Source organism: Suncus etruscus, chromosome 7, assembly GCF_024139225.1.
Source record: "Suncus etruscus isolate mSunEtr1 chromosome 7, mSunEtr1.pri.cur, whole genome shotgun sequence".
Classification (NCBI taxonomy): domain Eukaryota; kingdom Metazoa; phylum Chordata; class Mammalia; order Eulipotyphla; family Soricidae; genus Suncus; species Suncus etruscus.
In genome coordinates, this window is record NC_064854.1 from 50,944,863 (window position 1) to 50,962,941 (window position 18,079).

At 41.2% G+C, this 18,079-nt stretch overlaps 1 protein-coding gene and 1 pseudogene across 1 annotated transcript; both read left to right on the plus strand.

Annotated features, from left to right (window-relative positions):
- Window positions 1–6,874: 6,874 nt before the first annotated feature.
- Window positions 6,875–9,069, plus strand: LOC126014257 (elongation factor 1-beta-like). The gene is made up of 2 exons (XM_049777566.1): window positions 6,875–6,926; window positions 8,739–9,069. Exons 1-2 carry the CDS (start codon window positions 6,875–6,877, stop codon window positions 9,023–9,025), a joined length of 339 nt encoding a protein of 112 aa, XP_049633523.1. The 3' UTR covers window positions 9,026–9,069.
- LOC126014639 (uncharacterized) lies at window positions 8,593–8,717 on the plus strand (annotated as a pseudogene).
- Window positions 9,070–18,079: the final 9,010 nt, after the last annotated feature.

An 18,079-nucleotide genomic window follows, 5' to 3' on the forward strand; every position in this document is an offset into this window, starting at 1 on the left:
CAGGAGTAACCCCTGAGCATCAAACGGGTGTGGCCCGGAAAACAAAAACAAAAACAAACAAACAAAAAATAACAAGGGGGCTGGAGCAGGTAGGGCATTTGCCTTAGATGTGACAGACTTGGCTTTGATCCTCGGAATTCCATATGGTCCCCAGAGCCTGCCGGAAGTGATTTCTGAGCGCAGAACCAAGAGTAACCCCTGAATGTTGCCGGATGTGGTCCAAAACAACAAACAAAGATAACGAATGTCCATTGTATTTTATCATTACATTATGAACAAAATTATGAACAAATCTATGGCATTGGTGGCTAACAAAATTAAAGAAAATTTACATATTTGTTCAAATTCAAAGACTTTAGTAGAATGAATGCTGCCTATATTTAGAGTGGGCTTGACTATTTAATTCAAACCAAATTACAAGAGGTATGCCCCCATTTTTGTAGGTGAGGAAATTGAGTGCAGAAAGATTTTAATTAAATTAATCTGTCTTAGAGTGCCCATCTGGTGTAGCATGGGATCAAGTGCAAATTTCCTGCATCTTTATTAACTTTCATACTAGAGCAGCTGAATAGGGTTATTTGTCAAAAATTAGAACATCCACATTTTGCTCATGTGTGAAAAATAATTTTACATACATAAGAAATATGATTTAAAAGAATTTCTAGGATAATTACCACTGTTATTTCTATATATTAGCACCAAACATTGTAAGTTTTAATTGTTTTTGTTTTACGGGTCACACCCGGCAGTACTCAGGGGTTACTCCTGGCTCTAAGCTCAGAAGTCACTTCTGGCAGGCTCATGGAACCATATGGAATGCCGGAATTCGAACCAGGGTCGGTCCCGTATTGGCTGCATGAAAGGCAAATACCTTACTGCTGTGCTATCGCTCAGGTCCAGCATTGTAAACTTTAATGAAAGTCACATTTCTCTAATAAAAGAATAAAATATCGGGGCCGGTGAGATAGCATGGAGGTAAGGCGTTTGCCTTCCGTGCAGGACAGTGGTTCAAATCCCGGCATCCCGTATGGTCCCCCGTGCCTGCCAGGGGCAATTTCTGAGCGTTAGAGCCAGGAGTAACCCCTGAGTTGCTGCTGGGTGTGACACAAAAACAAAAACAAAAACAAAAGAATAAAATATCATTGTATCACTTCCGTGAACATATGGTATTGATACCATGAGAGTGGAAGGGAGTGGAACTATAACTTTTTCTTTTTCTTTCTTCTTTCTTTCTTTCTTTCTTTCTTTCTTTCTTTCTTTCTTTCTTTCTTTCGTTTCTTTCTTTCTTTCTTCTTTCTTTCTTTCTTTCTTTCTTTCTTTCTTTCTTTCTTCTTTCTTTATTTCTTTCTTTCTTTCTTTCTTTCTTTCTTTCTTTCTTTCTTTCTTTCTTCTCTCTCTCTTTCTTTCTTTCTTTCTTTCTTTCTCTCCTCTCTTTCTTTCTTTCTTTCTTCTTTTCTTTCTTCTTTCTTTCTTCTTTCTTTCTTTCTTTCTTTCTTCTCTCTCTCTCTTTCTTTCTTTCTTTTTCTTTCTTCTTTCTTTCTTTCTCTTTCTTTTTCTTTCTTTCTCTTTCTCTCTTTCTCTTCTTTTTCTTTCTTTCTTTCTTTCATTCATTCTTTTTTCTCTTTTCTCTTTCTTTTTTCTTTTCTCTTTCTTCTTCTCTTTTCTTTTTTTTCTCTTTCTTTATTTCTTTCTTTTTCTTTCTTTCTTTTTATTTTTCTTTTTTCTTTCTTTTCTTCTTTCTTTTTTTCTTCTTCCTTCCTTTCTTCTTTCTCTTCTTTCTCCTTCCTTTTTTCCTTTCTCTCTTCAAGGTTCTTTTGAAGGACTTGTACAAGTCACAACCTCAGAACCACCAAGGAGTCTGTTTGCTGTTTGCAGTCCTTACCTCCCAGGTTTCACACACTTTATTTATCTATTTATTTATTTATTTATTTATTCATTTATTTATTTATTTATTGGTTTTTGGGCCACACCCGACAGTGCTCAGGGGTTACTCCTGGCTGTCTGCTCAGAAATAGCTCCTGGCTGACATGGGGGACCATATGGGACACCGGGATTCGAACTAATCACCTTAGGTCCTGGTTCGGCTGATTGCAAGGCAAACACAGCTGTGCTATCTCTCTGGGCCCTCACACACTTTTTTTTTTAATCTCTTCACTTACACCCTGACAGACAGTGAAACCAGGTATGGCCCCTATGCGCAGATGGCAGACCCAGGCAGGGCTCTTGGACTCATATGAATGTAATCAGGCAGGACTCTTATGGACATTTACTTAGGACATTTACTTAGGACACTTACACTCAGACAGTGATGGTATACAGAGGACAATATCATGCATCTGTGGCATTGGCTAGAGACTTCAAAACCAGCTAGGGTACAGCTTAAGAAAGGGCAAGTAACCAGTCAGCCCTAGGAAGGAAATATAGGTGACAGGGTTCCTCTCATCTAGACAGATTTCAGATCAGAGATGCATACACTGAGGTGAGAATAACATAGAGACAAGATCAGATATCATACAGTAGAGGTACCAGGAGGAAGGGAAGGGAGAGAAGGGAGGAGGGAGGAAGGGAGAGAGAGAGAGAGAGAGAGAGAGAGAGAGAGAGAGAGAGAGAGAGAGAGAGAGAGAGAGAGAGAATGTGTAGCTTCAAACATGAGGAACCTGAACTTAGCTATTTGACTTTGTGTTATAAACTGTAAGTTTAGCATTTGCCTGCCCACCCTCCACTTCATCCCTCCCCATCCAGTTCAGACCGCCCTGTTCTTCACAAGTCCTCCCGCTGCCCCCTTCCTATGGACAGACAACAGACACCTGCAGGTCTGCATTTTTATGTATCACATTGCCTGAATTTGTTCCTATGCAGAGCTTGTTCTTACAGCCAATTGAGCACCTACAAAAAGTTTTGTGTGGCTACATTTGACAAAACTATATCTGATATTCAGCATTTAGAGTTGCAGAGTCGTTGGGCATTTTATGTACAATTTAAGTTCAGGAAATGGTCTGGTGAGAACAGCTAGGAAGATTGTCTGTGCAACGTTTTTTTCAGCCATGGTGCCATGGTACACTAGTGTGCCATGAGATATTGTCTGGTGTGCTGTGGGAAAAATTCAATTTTATTCATACATGCAGCTTCAGCTCACAAATAGACCAATAATTAGATTGTAATATGAACAATTATAAAACTTTATTATTTCATAATAAAGTAATTATAAAATAATTCTTTGTGTTTATTTGATTCCTATTAAGAGAATTATTATATATATATCAATATAGGCACAGAGTTAAATTTTTAAATATTTTCTTTTATTGTTTTTGTTTTTTTTTTGTTTTGTTTTTGGGCCACACCCGGCGGTGCTCAGGGGTTACTCCTGGTGCTGTCTGCTCAGAAATAGCTCCTGGCAGGCACGGGGGACCATATGGGACACCAGGATTCGAACCAACCACCTTGGTCCTGGATCGGCTGCTTGCAAGGCAAAGCCGCTGTGCTAATCTCTCCGGGCCCCTAAATATTTTCTAATGTTGTTGTGCCTCGTGATTTTTTTTCCATGGAAAAAGTATGCCTTTCAGACCTCAGAAGAAAGGGCATTTTCCATTCACCCCTGAACCAGGGAAGCCATCCACGAAACATCCAGGCTTGTCTATAACATCACCTGGAAGTAATCCTCCTACCACGGAAGACCCTACACTGCTCAGACATCAACCTGCTCAAAAGAGACTTCCCTTAACACTAAGAAGACTTAACAACAACAACGACCTGCTTACAGGACAGGGCTCCCTGCATTGCCCTTTGATTGTGAGGTGAAAGGAAGGACGCTCCACATCCTGACTTCACTGTAGGATATTGCAGATTCCAGGATCTTTAATACAGAAACATGATACCAACAACGAGAGACTGTGTGAAAAATAAAAGTGTGTGGCACTACAGACAATGTCTTGGATTGGATGATCTAACTTGCCTGGAGCCTAGAGTTTGTCTTGTGGCCAGGAAACTTCAGGGGTCGGATCTCTTTGTATTTAGGCCAAGGTTATTCCTTTCCATGTCCCTCATATTTTGGTGGGCTTATGCAAACAACAATTGCCTCTCTAACACCATTTTTTACTGTGCTTCTTTGACTCTAATCGCTTAAAAAGAACCCACTTAAAATTTGAGGTTAACTGAAGCTAATATGCATGTACATGGAAATGTAGAAAAATACTATGCCTGCAATGTTTAAGGAGTATGTAAGTTTTATGTGCTTTAGATTGCCTTGTGTGCTGTTAAGAAATACAATGTGTTACAATCTGGAGTTGAGGGACAAAGTAATTGTACATGGATTTCTGTCTTATTTATCTTAATGTTCTATGGCTGAAATTTCAAAGTTAAGATATCAGCAAGGGGACTTCTGAGAATTATGTTATGGTGTTATGGGTGATTGTCCTTCCACTGTAACTTTACCTTGTCCTCTTTCTTTGCATCTTTGTTCTCACAATTAAAAAGAAAAAAAAAAAAAGAAAAAAAATTCTAATGAAAACTAACAACAACAAAAAAAAAGTGTGCCTTTGCACAAAAAGGTTGAAACACTGGACAGGTGATAACCACCAGGAATGATTCCTGAGCACAGATACAGGACTAAGCCTTCAGCATCACTAAAGAACATGGATTGAAAAGATTAGATCTAAGTCTGACATTAAAAGGGACAAGCTGGGACTAGATAGATAGCATGGAGGTAGGGTTTTCCCTTGCATGAAGAAGGACGGTGGTTTCGCATCCCGGCATCACATGTGGTTCCCCGAACCTGCCAGGAGCATAGCATTTCTGAGAGTAGAGCCAGTAGTAACCCCTGAACGCTGCCGGGTGTGACCCAAAAACAAAAAATAAAATAAAATAAAATGACAAACTGGATATTTACAAGGCCATTGTGTTACCACTCGTCAAACAAGTAAACAGACCCAAGTGATCTCCGTGCTATGCTTGCTTTGCTTTTTTCATCTTTATCACTATAACTCACTATCCCATGAGACTCCAACATGATGAACTCAGATTAGAAGGGCCAAGTTAGCGGCAATCAGGGGAAAGAACAGAATCCAAGATGGGGACCCAGAGCAGCAGAACCCACTTTGCAGAATCCAAGACAAAGAGCAGTGGAGCACAGAACCTCTACTCAGCTCCATCTTACGCTCCTTCTAGTGAAGGAAAGCCACACTACAACCGTGACAATGGGTAAACAACGCAGGTCTCCACAAAAATATTGTACAGATTTAATGCAATTCTTTTTTTCTTTTTTTTTTTTTTGCCTTTTGGGCCACACCTGGTGATGCTCAGGGGTTACTCCTGGCTATGTGCTCAGAAATTGCTCTTGGCTTGGGGGATCATATGGGACACAGGGGGATCGAACTGTGGTCTGTCCTAAGTTAGCCACTTGCAAGGCAAACACCTTACGGCTTGCGCCACCGCTCTGACCCCTAATGCAATTCTTTTAAGGATACCCATGAAATTCTTCAAAGAAGTGGACCAAATGCTCCTAAAATGTATTTGGAACAATCAGTGCCCATAAATAACTAAAGCACCCTTAGGGTTAAAAAAGTAAAGATGGGAGACATCACTTTCCCCAACTTTAAATTGTACCACAAAGCAATAATCATTAAAAAATAATAATAATACTGGAATATAAACAGACCCACAGATCAATTGAGTAGACTTGAGTATGCAGAGAATGATGCCCAGACATACGACCAATTAATCTTTGGCAAAGAAGAAACACAAAATGGAGCAAAGAAGGCCTCATCAACAAAATGGTGTTGGGACAACTGGTCAGACACATGCAAAAAAGCCAATTTAGATCTCTATCTAACACCATGCACCAAGGTCAAATCAAAGTGGATTAAAGACCTGGATATCAGACCTAAAACTATAAGATATAGATGTAACACAGGAAAAACACTCATGACATTGAAACTAATATTGCAATGGAGGATACACCATGTTTTTCCACAAGTGGAAGCAGAGATAAAACTAATGGGGCTACATTAAATTGAGAATCTTCTGCACTTCAAAGGAATCAGCAATTAAAGGTATAAAAGTCACCCACAGAATGGGTAGAAACTATTCATCTAGTTCCCATCAGATAAGGGGCTAATACCTAAGATATACAAGATACTGACAGAACTTAACAAGAAAAAATATTTAACCCCACTAAAAACTGGGGAAGAAGAAATGAACATTTTCTCAAAGAAAAAATACAGATAACCAAGAATTTCCACATAACTATAATCAATAATAATACAAATAAAACAGCAATGAGGTATCATCTCACACCACAGAGACTGGCACACATTACAAAGAACAACCAGTGCCTGACATGGATGTGGGGAGAAAGGAACTCTCATTTCACTGCCCTCAGGAGTGAATTTCTGAGCCATAATCAGGAGTAACCCCAAGCCCAAAAACAACAAACAAAATACTTTTTTTATGATAGTTTTAGTAATAATTTAGTCTTCTAACAAACCTACTGGATATCATTTGTTTTACTAGAGGTTTTTTCCATTTATATAGATATTTTGCTGTTGTATTTCAGGGTTTACTTGTTTGTTTTTTGGTTTTGGGGGTCACACCAGCAATGTTCAGGGGTTTCTCTTGGCTATGCACTCAGAAATTACTCCTAGCAGGCTCAGGGGACCATATGGGATTCTGGGGATCAAACCCAGGTCAGCCACATGCAAAGCAAATGCCCTACCTACTGTGCTATCACTCCAACCCCTTATGTGAATTTTCTATCAGGGATAAATTTTATAAAATGGGAACCCAGAGCCATAGTATAGTGGGTAGGACAGTTGCTTTGCAAAAGGCCTAACCAAGTTCTATCCCTGGCATCCTAAATGGTCCCCTTGAGCTTCTCGGAATGATCTCTGAATGTATAGTCAAGAATATGACCCTCATCACAGATGGGCTTGGTACAAAAATGAAAAAATAAAAATGAATTTCATAAATGTATTAGGTGTAGGGTCGGAAAAGTCTTAATGGATTTTACATGCAGGAGGCCCAAATTTTATCCCTAGCACAGCATAGTCCCCCCAATCATCACCAGGACCTGCCCTCTGAGCACAAAAACACTCCTTGCTGTTTTCAGAGATCAATCCTGATAGTGCTCAGAAATTGTGTGTGTGATGCCAGGGATTGGACTTAGGTCAACTGCATGCCTTACCCTGGCTCAGGAAATTTACTCTTAAAAGAACCTGCAAAGCACATTTTTAAATTTTTTGTTGGAATTTTGTGGAGTCTTTTATTCATTAAAATATTCACATAACAATTTTTTTTTTTGTTTTTTTTGTGGTCACACCCGGCAATGCCTCAGGGGTTATTTCTGGCTCCAGTCTCAGAAATTGCTCCTGGCAGGCACAGGGGACCATATGGGGCGCCGGGATTCGAACCGATGACCTCCTGCATAAAAGGCAAACGCCTTACCTCCATGCTATCTCTCCAGCCCCAACAATTTTATCATTGTATTTTTAATGTAAACTTCTGGCATTCACTACTAATTAATTAATTTTTTATTTCCCCAACCCCTCATTAATTTATTTTAATCACTTAAGAATTTGAACATCAGGGCCCAGAGAGATAGCACAGCGGTGTTTGCCTTGCAAGCAGGCGATCCAGGACCAAAGGTGGTTGGTTCGAGTCCCGGTGACCCATATGGTCCCCCGTGCCTGCCAGGAGCTACTTCTGAGCAGACAGCCAGGAGTAACCCCTGAGCAATGCCGGGTGTGGCCCAAAAAACAAAAAAAAAAAAAAAAAAAAAAAAAAAAAAAAAAAAAAGAATTTGAACATCAGCAATTGCATATCAGACACTCGGACACTGTTCAATTAGAATTGCAACATGGTATTATACCTACCCAGTTAGTCTGACAAAGGTCAACTTTCTTCTACATATTGGGGTTACAATAAGGGTTCATTCAGGGATGTGCTCCTGCCTCATGACTATAAAAAAAAAAAATGGGTCCCAGGCTGAGACCAGAGACCATTTATTTCCCTTCTCAACAATTCTTTTTTTTTTTCTGTTTGAATTTTGTTCTTTTATTTTTCAGAAAAATTTAATTACTTGCCTATATTATGTAATATCTTTTTATTTTATTTAAACACCTTGATTACATACACAACAATTCTTATACAGGACCTAATAAGGAAGTTGGATATCTGAAGACAAGACATAGCTCAGGGAGTAGGTGAGGCTCTGGGGAGAAGATAAGCATAAACCTTGGGGTATAGGAATGCCTCTGAAGCAACACAGTGTTGATAGGTGTTATCTCCTTTAACCAGAGTTCTCTGGGAGGGAGGAGGGATGGCTCAGAGTCAAACCTAATTAAGCATCACTAATCATGGTGAAGGGAGTATAGTGTCCATCTTTGTGCTGTCCTTCCTAGCCTCTATGAGAATGCCTGGAACAATTCCTCCAGGGAATAAATAGTTGTACAAATAGCTCTATGGGGGTTCTGTCTGCCAGACTGTTCAAGAACAGCCACAGAGGGCATCCAACAGCTATAGCATACTGGGTGGGTTAGATTAGAGATATAAGGTAGGATTTTTCTTTTCATCTTTGTGACACTTAAAAACCAAAATATTCACCACAGCTACTGGTCTGCAACTGCTCTAAAAGTGGCTGTTGTGGCATTCCTCTGTGGGAAAGAAATTGTTGCACAAGTCTTTCTTAGCCAAACAGTAGGCATAGACGTGTGTGACAAACACTGGAGATAATGGAATTCAAATAGAATTTAAACCTGCACTTGTGGCCAAGTCTTCCATCTTACTAGATGTGAAACCTTGGGACGATGAGACAGATATGGCCAAGTTGGAGGAGTGCGTCCGAAGCATTCAAGCTGATGGCTTGGTTTGGGGCTCTTCGAAACTGGTACCAGTGGGATATGGAATCAAAAAACTTCAAATACAGTGTGTGGTTGAAGATGATAAAGTAGGGACAGACATGCTGGAGGAGCAGATCACGGCTTTTGAGGACTACGTACAGTCCATGGATGTGGCTGCTTTCAACAAGATCTAAATTTTAGGGCCATGGCTCTTCAATAAATGCTTGAAAGACAAAAATATATATATATTTTAGACCAAAAAAGGTTTCAGTTAAATATATCTGGCAATCCTGGGTTCACAGTCCCTCAAACAAAAATTTAAAATTAGATTATTGAACAGTGCAAGGATTCAGAAGACTTAAAAATTGGTATTGACTTGGGCCCGGAGAGATAGCACAGCTGTGTTTGCCTTGCAAGCAGCCGATCCAGGACCAAAGGTGGTTGATTCGAATCCCGGTGTCCCATACGGTCCCCCGTGCCCGCCAGGAGCTATTTCTGAGCAGATAGCCAAGAGTAACCCCTGAGCACTGCTGGGTGTGGCCCAAAAACCAAAAAAAAAAAAAATTGGTATTGACAGTGTATACAAGGAGGAAAAAAAAGTGGGGGGAGGAAAAATGTGCCTCAAAGGCAGGCAGGGAAGAGGATCGGAGGGAAAGAAACTGGGGACTTTGATGGTGGAAAATGTGCTCTGGTGAAGGGTGTTGCATATTGTATGACTGAAATGCAATCATGAATAACTTTGTGACTGTGAAAAATCTGCATTGTAAATAACTTTATAAACCACAATATTTAAATAAAGTAATTAAACAATTTTATAAGAAAAATATTGGCGTTGATATTTCACTCCCCCTGTCAATTAAATATCAATCGCCTACTGATAGACATTTACTAAAAATGTAAACTATTGACATATTATGTTGTTATATATTGTATTCTCACAATAAAGTAAAAAACAAAACAAAAGAAAATGTTAAGAAAAGTGTAAGGAAGAAAAGCTTTATTTGTAACACTGCATTGAATTAATGTTAAGTCTGTGACGTTTATATAGGAAAATCTATATACATGGTCCCATGGGCTTATTTTTTGTGTTGTTCAAGTGTCCCTCTGTACTTAAAAAAATATTTTTAATTGAATCACCATGAGATATGGTTACTAAATTGTTGGTGTTTGAGGTTTCAGTCATACAAACACCTGTCACCAGTGCACATTTCCCACCACCAATGTCCCAATTTCCTTCCTACCTTCCTCCCTAACTACTTCTTTTTTTTTTTTTTTTTTTTTTTTTGGTTTTTCAGGCCACACCCGTTTGGATGCTCAGGGGTTACTCCTGGCTAAGCGCTCAGAAATTGCCCCTGGCTTGGGGGGACCATATGGGACGCTGGAGGATCGAACCTCGGTCCTTCCTTGGCTAGCTCTTGCAAGGCAGACACCTTACCTCTAGCACCACCTTGCCAGTCCCTACTACTTCTATGACAAACAATTTTTTTCTTCTTCTTCTTTTTTTTTTTTTTCGGTTTTTGGTTTTTGGGTTACACCCAGCGGTGCTCAGGGGTTACTCCTGACATTGCTCCTGACAGGTTTAGGGGACCATATGGAATACTGGGTATTGAACCAGTATTCGTCCAATTTTTTATTTTTTATTTTTTGGTTTTTGTGTCACACCCAGCAGTGCTCAGGGGTTACTACTAGCTCTATGCTCAGAAATCGCCCCTTGCAGGTACGGGGGACCATATGGGATGCCGGGATCCGAACCACCGTCCTTCTGCATGGAAGGCAAACGCCTTACCTCCATGCTATCTTGCAGGCCCCATACAACAATATTTAATGCTCTCTTGAGTAACGTCAAATGATTGATTTTTTTGCTAGTTTTGGGCCTGATAATGCTATCTATATTTTTCCCAAAGGAATGATTAATATATTTGGCTCATAATCATAAGAAGCATAAGTATATTTGGTCATTAATTATAAGAATAAAAGACAATTTCATCTTGCTTGTCATATAGTATTATTGCCAGAATGTTCCCAGTTAGTGATAATTGATCATACTTTAAAATCCTGTAATGAGATGAACATTTTTCTATTATTGTTTAGCATTTTATATATAAAAAAAGACCCTTCACCAGTGCAACATTCCCATCACCAATGTTCCAAGTGTCCCTCTTCCCCACCCACACCAGCCTGTGCTCTAGACAAGCTTTCTACTTCCCACATTCAGTCACATTTTTTATGATGGTTCTCAATGTAATTATTTCAGTGTCTGCACCCATCACTCTCTGTGGTGAGCTTCATGTCGTGAGCCGGACCTTCCAGTCCTCCTCTACTTTATCTCTGAGAATCATTACACAAATGTCTTTTATTTTTCTCAAAACCCATAGATGAGTGAGACCATTCTGTGTTTATCTCTCTCCCTCTGACTTATTTCACTCAGCATAATAGATTCCATATACCTCATGTGTAGGAAACACTCTTCCTTCCTTCCTTCCTTCCTTCCTTCCTTCCTTCCTTCCTTCCTTCCTTCCTTCCTTCCTTCCTTCCTTCCTTCCTTCCTTCCTTCCTTCCTCCCTCCCCTCCCTCCCTCCCTCCCTCCCTCCTCCCTCCCTCTCTCTCTCTCTCTCTCTCTCTTTCATTCTTTCTTTCTTTCTTTCTTTCTTTCTTTCTTTCTTTCTTTCTTTCTTTCTTTCTTTCTTTCTTTCTTTCTTTCTTTCTTTCTTTCTTTCTTTCTTTTTTATTCTTATTATTTTTTTTTTGTTTTTTGGGCCACACCCGGTAACGCTCAGGGGTTACTCCTGGCTATGTGCTCAGAAGTTGCTCCTGGCTTGGGGGACCATATGGGACACCGGGGGATCGAACCGCGGTCCGTCCAAGGCCAGCGCAGGCAAGGCAGGCACCTTACCTTTAGCGCCACCGCCCGGCCCCGTCTTTTCTTTTCTTTCTTTCTTTCTTCTTTCTTTCTTTCTTTCTTTCTTTCTTTCTTTCTTCTTTCTTTCTTTCTTTCTTTCTTTCATTCTTTCTTTCTTTCTTTCTTTTCTTTCTTTCTTTCTTTCTTTCTTTCTTTCTTTCCTTTCTTCCCTTTCTTCTTCCTTCCTTCCTTCCTTCCTTCCTTCCTTCCTTCCTTCCTTCCTTCCTTCCTTCCTTCCTTCCTTCTTTCCTTCCTTCCTTCCTTCCTTCCTTCCTTCCTTCCGTCCTTCCTTTCCTTCCTTCTTCCTCTCTCTTTCTCTCTCTCTCTTTCTTTCTTTTCTTTCTTTCTTTCTTTCTTTCTTTCTTTCTTTCTTTCTTTCTTTCTTTCTTTCTTTCTTTCTTTCTTTCTTTCTTTCTTTCTCTTTCTTTCTTTCTTTCTTTCTCTCTCTCTCTTTCTTTCTTTCCTTCCTTCCTTCTTCCCTCCTTCCCTCCCTCCCTCTTTCCCTTCTTCCCTCCTTCCCTCCTTCCCTCCCTCCTTCCCTTCTTCCCTCCTTCCGTCCCTCCCTCCCTCCTTCCCTTCTTCCCTCCTTCCCTCCCTCCTTCCCTCCTTCCCTCCTTCTGTCCCTCCCTCCCTCCTTCCCTTCTTCCCTCCTTCCCTCCCTCCCTCCTTCCCTTCTTCCCTCCTTCCCTCCCTCCCTTCCCTCCTTCCCTCCCTCCTTCCCTTCTTCCCTCCCTCCCTCCCTTCCCTCCCTCCCTCCCTTCCTTCCTTCCTTCCTTCCTTCCTTCCTTCCTTCCCTCCTCCCTCCCTCCTCCCTTCCCTTCCTTCCTTCCTTCCTTCCTTCCTTCCTTCCTTCCTTCCTTCCTTCCTTCCTTCCTTCCTCCTTCCTTCCTCCTCCTTCCTCCCCTCCCTCCCTCCCTCCCTCCCTCCTCCCTCCCTCCCTCCCTCCCTCCCTCCCTCCCTTCCTTCCTTCCTTCCTTCCTTCCTTCCTTCCTTCCTTCCTTCCTTCCTTCCTTCCATCCTTCCTCACACTCAGCAGAACTAGGGGGCTATTTCCAGAGGTATTCTGAGATGCAGTAAAAACAGTGTAAGGGGGGCCGGAGAGATAGCATGGAGGTAAGGCATTTGCCTTGCATGCAGAATGTCAGTGGTTCGAATCCCGGCATCCCATATGATCCCCTCAGTCTGCCAGGAGTGATTTCTGAGCATAGAGTCAGAAATAACCCCTGAGCACTGCCGGGTGTGACCCAACAATCAAAAATCAAAAAAAAAAAACCAACAAAACAAACAAACAAACAAAACACAAAAAAAACCAAAAAAACAAAAATAAAGTGTAAGGACAATTAGCTCAGGTTATCCTGAGCTAGTCCTATCCAGGTTTAAAAGTAAGAGAATCTCTGTTGGGGATAAATCCCAGTTTCAAATAAACATACAAAGGAACCAAAAATGATCTTTGTTTTAGGTAAAATAAGGTGTAACCTAAAACTTATATTTTCTATATGTTCTACATATAGTGACTTTGGCCAGCCTGAATCATATTCCTAAGAACAAAATTACATCTTCCACATTCACTATAGGCTCATGATACAGATGTAAAACCAAAGCACAGTCAGGACTGTATAGGAATTTACAAAGAATTTCTACCCCAAATAGGATAGGGATTTCACCCATTTTTTGGTTTTCATAGAATGCATGCTTCACCTTTATCAACTAGCTATCTTAGCCTTGAAAAGGTGAGCTGAACTGTGGGTATCCCCTCCCCCAATTGCTTGTTTATACCACTTGAATGATCAGAACCACTCACACCTGGAATGGGTGGGTAGAGGAGGCTGCTTGGGGAGAGAGAGGGGATAAGAAGGAGAGTTAGAGAGAGAAGTGTATCAGAAGCGAGAATCAGCGCTAGATTCAACAGAGAAATTCAGCATCAGCAATTGAGCATCAGCAAAGAAGCATCAGCAGTAGCATCAGCAAAGGGATTCAGTCAGCAAGGAAGCCTGGAGAAGCAGCTGAAAGGGAGACAGAGGCAGAGAGAGCCAGAAAAGGAACAGAGAAGTGTCTGCTTGAAAAAGGCTAGCATAGAAGCTATGTGAGGAAATATATATGTTAGGTTAGGACCATGAAATAAAGCTGGCTGACTCCCAGAACTTTATCTGACTGCTTTGTGAAAATTTCTTTTTTTTTTTTTTTTTTTTTTTTTTCTTTTTTTTGGTTTTTGGGCCACACCCGGTAACGCTCAGGGGTTACTCCTGGCTATGCGCTCAGAAGTCGCTCCTGGCTTGGGGGACCATATGGGACGCCGGGGGATCGAACCGCGGTCCGTCTCCTTAGGCTAGCGCAGGTAAGGCAGGCACCTTACCTCCAGCGCCACCGCCCGGCCCCTGCTTTGTGAAAATTTCTGTCTTCACCATGCAACCTACAGACCCGCCAGGCCATAGGGGCTGCAGGAGCCAGGCCTAGTCGAGAAAGGCCTCACCACCCCATACCAATTTTAGGACTCTTTAATTTATATATAAAAACAACACTGAACATTTGGATTAAAAATAAATATACCAGGGCCTAAGAGCTAGAACAACAGGTAGGGTACTTCATTTGCATGCTAACCCAGGTTTGATGTCCAGTACTAGGAGTAATAACTGAGCACAAAGCCAGATGTAAGCTAGAGCAGCCCCCAAATAAAAAAATTAAGTAAATAAATGTACAAACTTAGAGAGCTCAATGGGCTGGAGCATATGCTTTTATATACAAAAGGCTCAGATTCAATCTCTGTTACCATATCTAAGTTGGTAGTAGTCCTAAACACACTACTTGAGATGTCCCATAAAACCAAACCAAACAAATAAATATACCAAAAAGGGTGATGCCTTCTCATTAGATCAGATTACAGGCCAAAGATTCTTGTTTGCTTATCTTATTGGGCACCTTCTACCATCCCTTCATCATGCACTCATCGCCTTTGAGAATCATAAAATCCCTGTGAAGCTGTTCTTGAAGTAATTCCAATTATTCTCAAATTTTAGACAAAATCCTTCTGTTCTAAATTTGACACCTGTTGGCCACTAAACCTATTAAGAGTCTTGTTTAAATATACCTTTGAGAGTGCTCTTTCTTTCTGTGGATAGAATTTGCTTCTTGTCCACAATCAACTGTTTTTTGTTTTGTTTTGGGGGCACACCTGGTGACGTTCAGGGATTACTCCTGGCTCTGCACTCAGAAATCACTCATGACAGGCTCAGGGGACTGGATGCCTGGAATCGAACCTGGGTTCGTCCCAGGTTGGCCACGTGCAAGGCAAACACCCTACCTCTGTGCTATCACTCCAGCCCAAAGTCCTTTCCTTTAAAAAAAAGAAAATAAATAAAAACCTGGGTACTTTGTTTTAATCCATCCACTTTAATTCATTCTTTTCTTTTTTTGCCAATTTTTTGTTTTTGGTCAAACAAAAATCCCTTCCTCATACCAATATTCATTGCAATGCTCTTTATAATAGCCAGACTCTGGAAACAACCAAGATGCCCTCAAAGAGATGACTGGCTAAAGAAACTGTGGTACATATACACAATGGAATATTAGGCAGCCTTCAGGAGAGATGAAGTCATGAAATTTTCCTATACATGAATGTACATGGAATCTATTATGTTGAATAAAATAAGTCAGAGGGAGAGAAATAGACACAGAATAGTCTCACTCATCTAGGGGTCTCAAGAAAAATAAAAGACATTTTTGTTATGATTCTCAGAGACAATAGAGATGAGGGCTGGAAGGTCCAGCTCATGATATGAAGCTCACCATAAAGAGTGGTGAGTGCAGTTAGAGAAATAACTATACTGACAACATAACAATGTGAATGAATGAGGGAAGTAGAAAGCCTGTCTCAAATACAGGCAGAGGGAGAGGGGTAGGAAGGTGGGAGATTTGGGGCATTGGTGATGGGAATGTTGCACTGGTGAAGGGAGGTGTTCTTACTTTGTCCCTCAAGTCCCCAGATTGTAGTACATAATAATATTTCTTAGCAGTACACAAAGTAATCTAAGGCCATAAAACTTATGTAACTCCTTAAACATTGAAGGCATAGTATTTTCTTACATTTCCTCGTACGTGCATATTAGTTTAAATTAACCTCAAAAGTTTAAGTGGTTTTTTTAAGGATTAGAGTCAAAGGAGCACCGTAATAACGGTGTTAGAGTGGCAGTTATTGTTTGCATAGGCCCACCAAAATATGAGAGACATGGAAAGGAAAAGCCTTGGCCTAAATACAAGGAGACCCTACCCCTGAAGTTTCCTGGCAGAAGACCAACTCTAGGCTCCAGGCAAATTAGTTTGTCCAATCCAAGTCATTGTCTGTAGTACCAATACACTTTTATTTTTTACAGTCTCTGTTTTTGGTATCATGTTTCTGAATTAAAGATTCTGGAATCTGCATATCCTAAATTGAAGTCAGGATGGTGTAGAGCATCGTCTAGTTTCAACTCACAATAAAAGGGCAATGCAGAGAGTCCTGTCCTGTAAGCAGGTCATTGTTGTCAAGTCTTCTTAGTGTTGAGGGAAGTCTCTTTTAAGCAGGTCAATGTCAGAGCAGCAGTAGGGTCTTCCCTAATAGAGGATTGCTTTCAGATGATGTTATAAATGACCTTGGATGTTTCGTAGATAGCTTCCCTGGTTTCGGGGTGAATGGAGAATGCTCATTCTTCTAAGGCCTGTGTCAGGTCATTATGTCAATGATCAGGGTGTAAGGACCCTTGCACTACAAGATTTGTGTGTTCCTATCTCTATTAGATAAGAACTTATTTGTATGTATAGTATTTTTCCCATTTTAATGTGCCTATGCAAACAAGGAACAATGCCACATGGCGTTATAGGCCCATATGGGGGCTGCAAGAACAAGTCCAACAATCCCCATGACATGGTTCAAACATAAGCATTAAACTGAGGGACTCTTTCACCAAAAATTCCTTATTGAACAGCTCACAAAGAGAAGAAAAGATAAAACGTGGGGAAAATCGTCACTGTATAAGAGAATATTTAGTAAGAGTTATAACTGTCAAAGAAAATAGACATAAAATATTCAAAAGACATACGCGCCCATTTTATGTCTTTTGAAATAGTTGGGGGTTGTTAAATCCAGTGCACCACTTTGGTCTGTGATTAAGACTGTGCAGTACTGAAGTTAAAAAAGGGTAAATGGGGGTACTGATGCTTGGGGGTGAGTTAAGGAGTAAAAACGAGCTTTACAGAAGTGTGCGAAAGGGCAGAATACAAGATGGACATTCTGCATACAAAAAACATAACTTAAGGATAGGGAATACTACTAATATATTCTGTGCGCGCAGTTTTGAACGTGTAGACTGGTAAGAAATTGCCAGAGACTGCCTTAGTGAAAACGAGCAGCTCTCAGCACCCCCCAAGTTTGGACCCACCTTTTTTGGCCTCCTGGGATGACTCCCAGAGAAGGCCTGGAGGCCGGGGGGGGGGGGCAGGAGAGGGGATGGCTGGGGGCCTACGAAGGCTTCCAGGACTCCTAAGCTAGGGAGAAGGCCTTCAACGTGGAGTCTCCCCAGCCCCCATGCCTGTTAGAGCTAGCGTCCAGATCAAGAAAGGATTTAGTAGAGAACTAGGAGCCAGGACCTGCCTGCCCTCCACCCTGTGCCCTTCCCACCCTGTGCTGGGGGAAGGGCGGGGAACGCTTGGGATCCCCTCAAGGAGGGACCACCCGACACAAAGGGGGGTGTTCTTTATATGACTAAAACCCAACTACAATCATATTTGTAGTGTTTAAATAAAGATATTAAAAAAACAACTTATGAAGAAAACATCCACAAGTGAAGTAGCCCAAGCAACACATTCCTTTGAGATACAAATCCTGAACTCTGTAGAAGCTGAGGGGTCCATGGAAAAGTGTACCTGCCAGAAAAGGAGAAGCTACAGGTTGTGATAATATTAGAGGACTATGGAGCCAGAGGTATTCCCTGCGACAAAGCCCAGTTTAACTAGTATGTCTGTATGCGTGTGCAAATAACTCAAGGCCAAGACAACTTGGAGAAATTGTATATATATTCTTCCAAAAGCCATTCTTGGCTTTTTCTCCCTCTGGAGAAACCCAAGTTCTCTCTTGAACACATATCACCATAAAAACGATCTTGCTTCACTATTTCGCCTCCTCATGAACTTTATTTTTGTTTTTGGGTCACAGCAGGCAAGCGCTCAGGGGTTACTCCTGGCTCTGTGCTCATTCCTGGCAGGCTCAGGGGACCATATAGGATGCCGGGATTCGAAGCACCATCCAACCTGGATAAATTGCTTGCAGCAAGGCAAACGCCCTCCCTCTGTGCTATCTCCCCGGCCCTCCTCGCGAACT

What these genes read in the sequence shown, in the direction of transcription:
- LOC126014257 (XM_049777566.1), top strand. Translation starts at nt 6,875, where the DNA reads ATGATCTCTGAATGTATAGTCAAGAATATGACCCTCATCACAGATGGG. An exon ending in CCTCATCACAGATGGGCTTG is followed by an intron (nt 6,927 to 8,738) that starts GTACAAAAATGA and finishes GAATTCAAATAG; the next exon opens with AATTTAAACCTGCACTTGTG.